Genomic DNA, 2,695 nt, shown 5'->3' on the forward strand with positions numbered 1-2,695 from the left:
GCTTGTTTGTCTTTGTGTCTATGGTGTAATAATAATTGATGTGATTGTGATGCTGTAATTCTGAGTGTTTCTGTCATTGTTCAGGCACAGATGTATCTTACACTTTATAAAAAATTGCCATCTATTATCAAATTGATGACATTTTCTTACTTTGTTTTTTTCTCTTTTCTTCCTCAAATTTCTTTGACATCTAACACGTAAATATTTAGTCAGTACAGCRTAGAGATAATAATTTCAAAGGAACCACTTTGAAAATAGCCAAAATGTGTTTTCAAACGGCATTTCAGTAATTAATCAATCGTCCAAAATAGTGTGTGGTTGTATTGTGGCAAGAATACTGTTGATTAAATTACTAAAATGTCACATGACAATTCAGGACTGGAGCACCTAATGTACCTGCAGTATCAAGTTTGATACACAAATTTTTAACACGGTTTAACTGTACCATTAAAAATACTTTAAGTAATTATGCATTGTTTCAACACAGAAAGTATTTATTTAAAAAATTACAAACAATATTGATGTTATTCTTACCATAACTTCTCCAAAATTAGCAAAAGTTTGCCTGAAAAAATGTGTGGATGACCTCATGTCAGCAGACATTTTGAAAAGGCAAAACAAAAAAGTTCCACTTCCTGCAGTACATTGATAATCCACTAGAGGGCAAAATACAGGTCTCAATAGGTTTTTGAGGAAAATATTAATCACATTGATAAAATATAGGTCACAGAATCCTGCGTAGCAAATATGATAYAAATGGCGATATAGGGATTTATTAAGAAAACAAAACACATAAAACAGAAAAAAACMTGCACTGACCTCTGAGGCAGCTGACTTTGACGGGGTTAAGTGGTCGCCTCTCCAGGCCTGGCTCTCCTGAGTGCACCGAGCGCTTCCTTTTACCCAAACCGCAGGAGAATTTCAGCTCGTCTGTGGTGAAGATGTAGCGGATCAGGTAGCGCAGCAGCCGGCGGCCGTCTTTCTTCGAGGAGTTGACGGCTTCGTCCCACTGCTTGTTGGAGATGAAGAGCGGATAGTTCTCCAGCAGCTGTTTGCTCCCCTGGAAGGAGGTGAAAGAGAGAAACTCAGGAGGGGCRTGGCCCTTCGAGTTAAACTGATCCAAAATCATATGAATGGACCTTAAAAATCTGTAGAGCCAAGGCATGAAAATCACAAACCTCAAAGACTGTTTGCCGTTCCTCCTCCTGCAAAGACACAAGGTTTGATTGAATTTTTACACTACGTTAAAAACAAAYCTGATTGGATGATTATAGCACGAGGCCCGTTCTCACCTCCATGAGCTGCTCCTCTGGCATCGGTTGGACCAGCTGGTTGTGAAACTCCAGAACAGTCTTGAAGTAGTCGAGAGCATTTTGACAGGGAACTGCGTAAAAAAAAAAAAAAAAAAAAATGTGACTAAAAAGTCAGTTTAAAAAATATGAACTATCATAACAAAACAACCCTTTTGTCTCCTTGTTTTGATAATCATTTGACTCAGACGTCTCATAAATTTTACAATTTATCAGACAAATTCCACTGTCATTAATATTTGTGCAAATTAGTCTCCATTACACAAGAGAATCCACAAAAAACTTCAAGAAGCCAGAAGAATGTTAGAATTATAAACGTTTTGATCAGTGCTGCTCAAACTGTGCGGTGCATTTAAAGAAAAGGGAACAGAACCAGTTGTTCTCCTCAAACAGTTTATCTCTAACAGTTGAGAATCTTAAAAAAAATTGAACTCTGATTCTTTTTTTGATTAACTGTTTCCAGCAGATTAATAAAAACAATCTCAAGCCCAYTGTCATTTGTTTTGGGGGGGATTTGAATCTGACCTAAAGTGTCTGAGGAATGCTGGACAGGAGCATAAAGTTGCAGTTTTTCTCAGTTGTTTACACACATTTACTGTTACTTGAGACAAAACAACCACACGTGTAACTCATACACCAACCCCCTTAACCAGTTCTTCGAAACTACAAGTGCAGTTTGTGCTTTACACACAAATATAAGGCCAAGGACTGTAATCTCTGATGAGATCAAAGACACTTCGGTTGACCGTGTGGTCATTGCGTATGCTTTACTGTATACAGTAAATTCTGTTGTTTTGCATGGAGACCACTTTATGTGTAACTTTGTGTTGGTTGGGATGTACCAGAGTTTTAAAGTATACTGCACTGTGATAGTAGTTTACTTGGCATCTGAAACTACATTTCCTCAAAGGTATTCTGAATCTGAAAAGGGCTGCGCTGGGCTCAGCAGATAGTTTCAGTTTCACTTTCAGTTTCACTWGTTTGCTTTGTTGCTGCCAATCAGGGCAGTACAGGATTTCTCAAACATGCATGAATGAGTCAAAGCAAGACTCTGGGCATGTTTTTGATGAGACGATAACATTATAACATGATGTAAAACTCAAAAAAGTTGATTTTACATGATATTGCCTCTTTCATTTTTCGTGAGAAACGGAGGGTTTTGCCCACTTTGTGTGTGATTTTAGATCTGTGTGTAGAGCTGTGAGAGCATGAAGCATGCTTTTCAGACAATGTCTGTAAACAATTAAAAAAGTGTAAATAAAAAGTATTGATTGAAGAGGTGAAATAAAATGAAATGGTGACAACCAAAGTATTCTGTGTGTCTCTTTGGGCTTTAACTAGATACTGCATAGCGGTAACATAATGACTCCCGCACGCACAAATGC

General features: G+C 37.6%; 1 protein-coding gene across 2 annotated transcripts in view; it reads right to left on the reverse strand.

Moving 5' to 3' along the window:
• Positions 1-2,695, reverse strand: part of bend4 (BEN domain containing 4) — a 12,139-nt gene that overhangs the window by 1,158 nt on the left and 8,286 nt on the right. For both annotated transcript variants that reach the window (XM_014019562.1, XM_014019563.1), the window contains 3 exons: positions 1,293-1,384; positions 1,179-1,205; positions 820-1,060 (listed from right to left, as the gene is read on the reverse strand). In XM_014019562.1, the coding sequence (XP_013875016.1) occupies positions 820-1,060; positions 1,179-1,205; positions 1,293-1,384 (360 nt within the window). The remainder of the gene's footprint in view (positions 1-819; positions 1,061-1,178; positions 1,206-1,292; positions 1,385-2,695) is intronic.

The sequence above is a fragment of the Austrofundulus limnaeus genome, unplaced genomic scaffold (assembly GCF_001266775.1).
Source record: "Austrofundulus limnaeus strain Quisiro unplaced genomic scaffold, Austrofundulus_limnaeus-1.0 Scaffold224, whole genome shotgun sequence".
In the NCBI taxonomy this organism is placed as follows: Eukaryota; Metazoa; Chordata; class Actinopteri; order Cyprinodontiformes; family Rivulidae; genus Austrofundulus; species Austrofundulus limnaeus.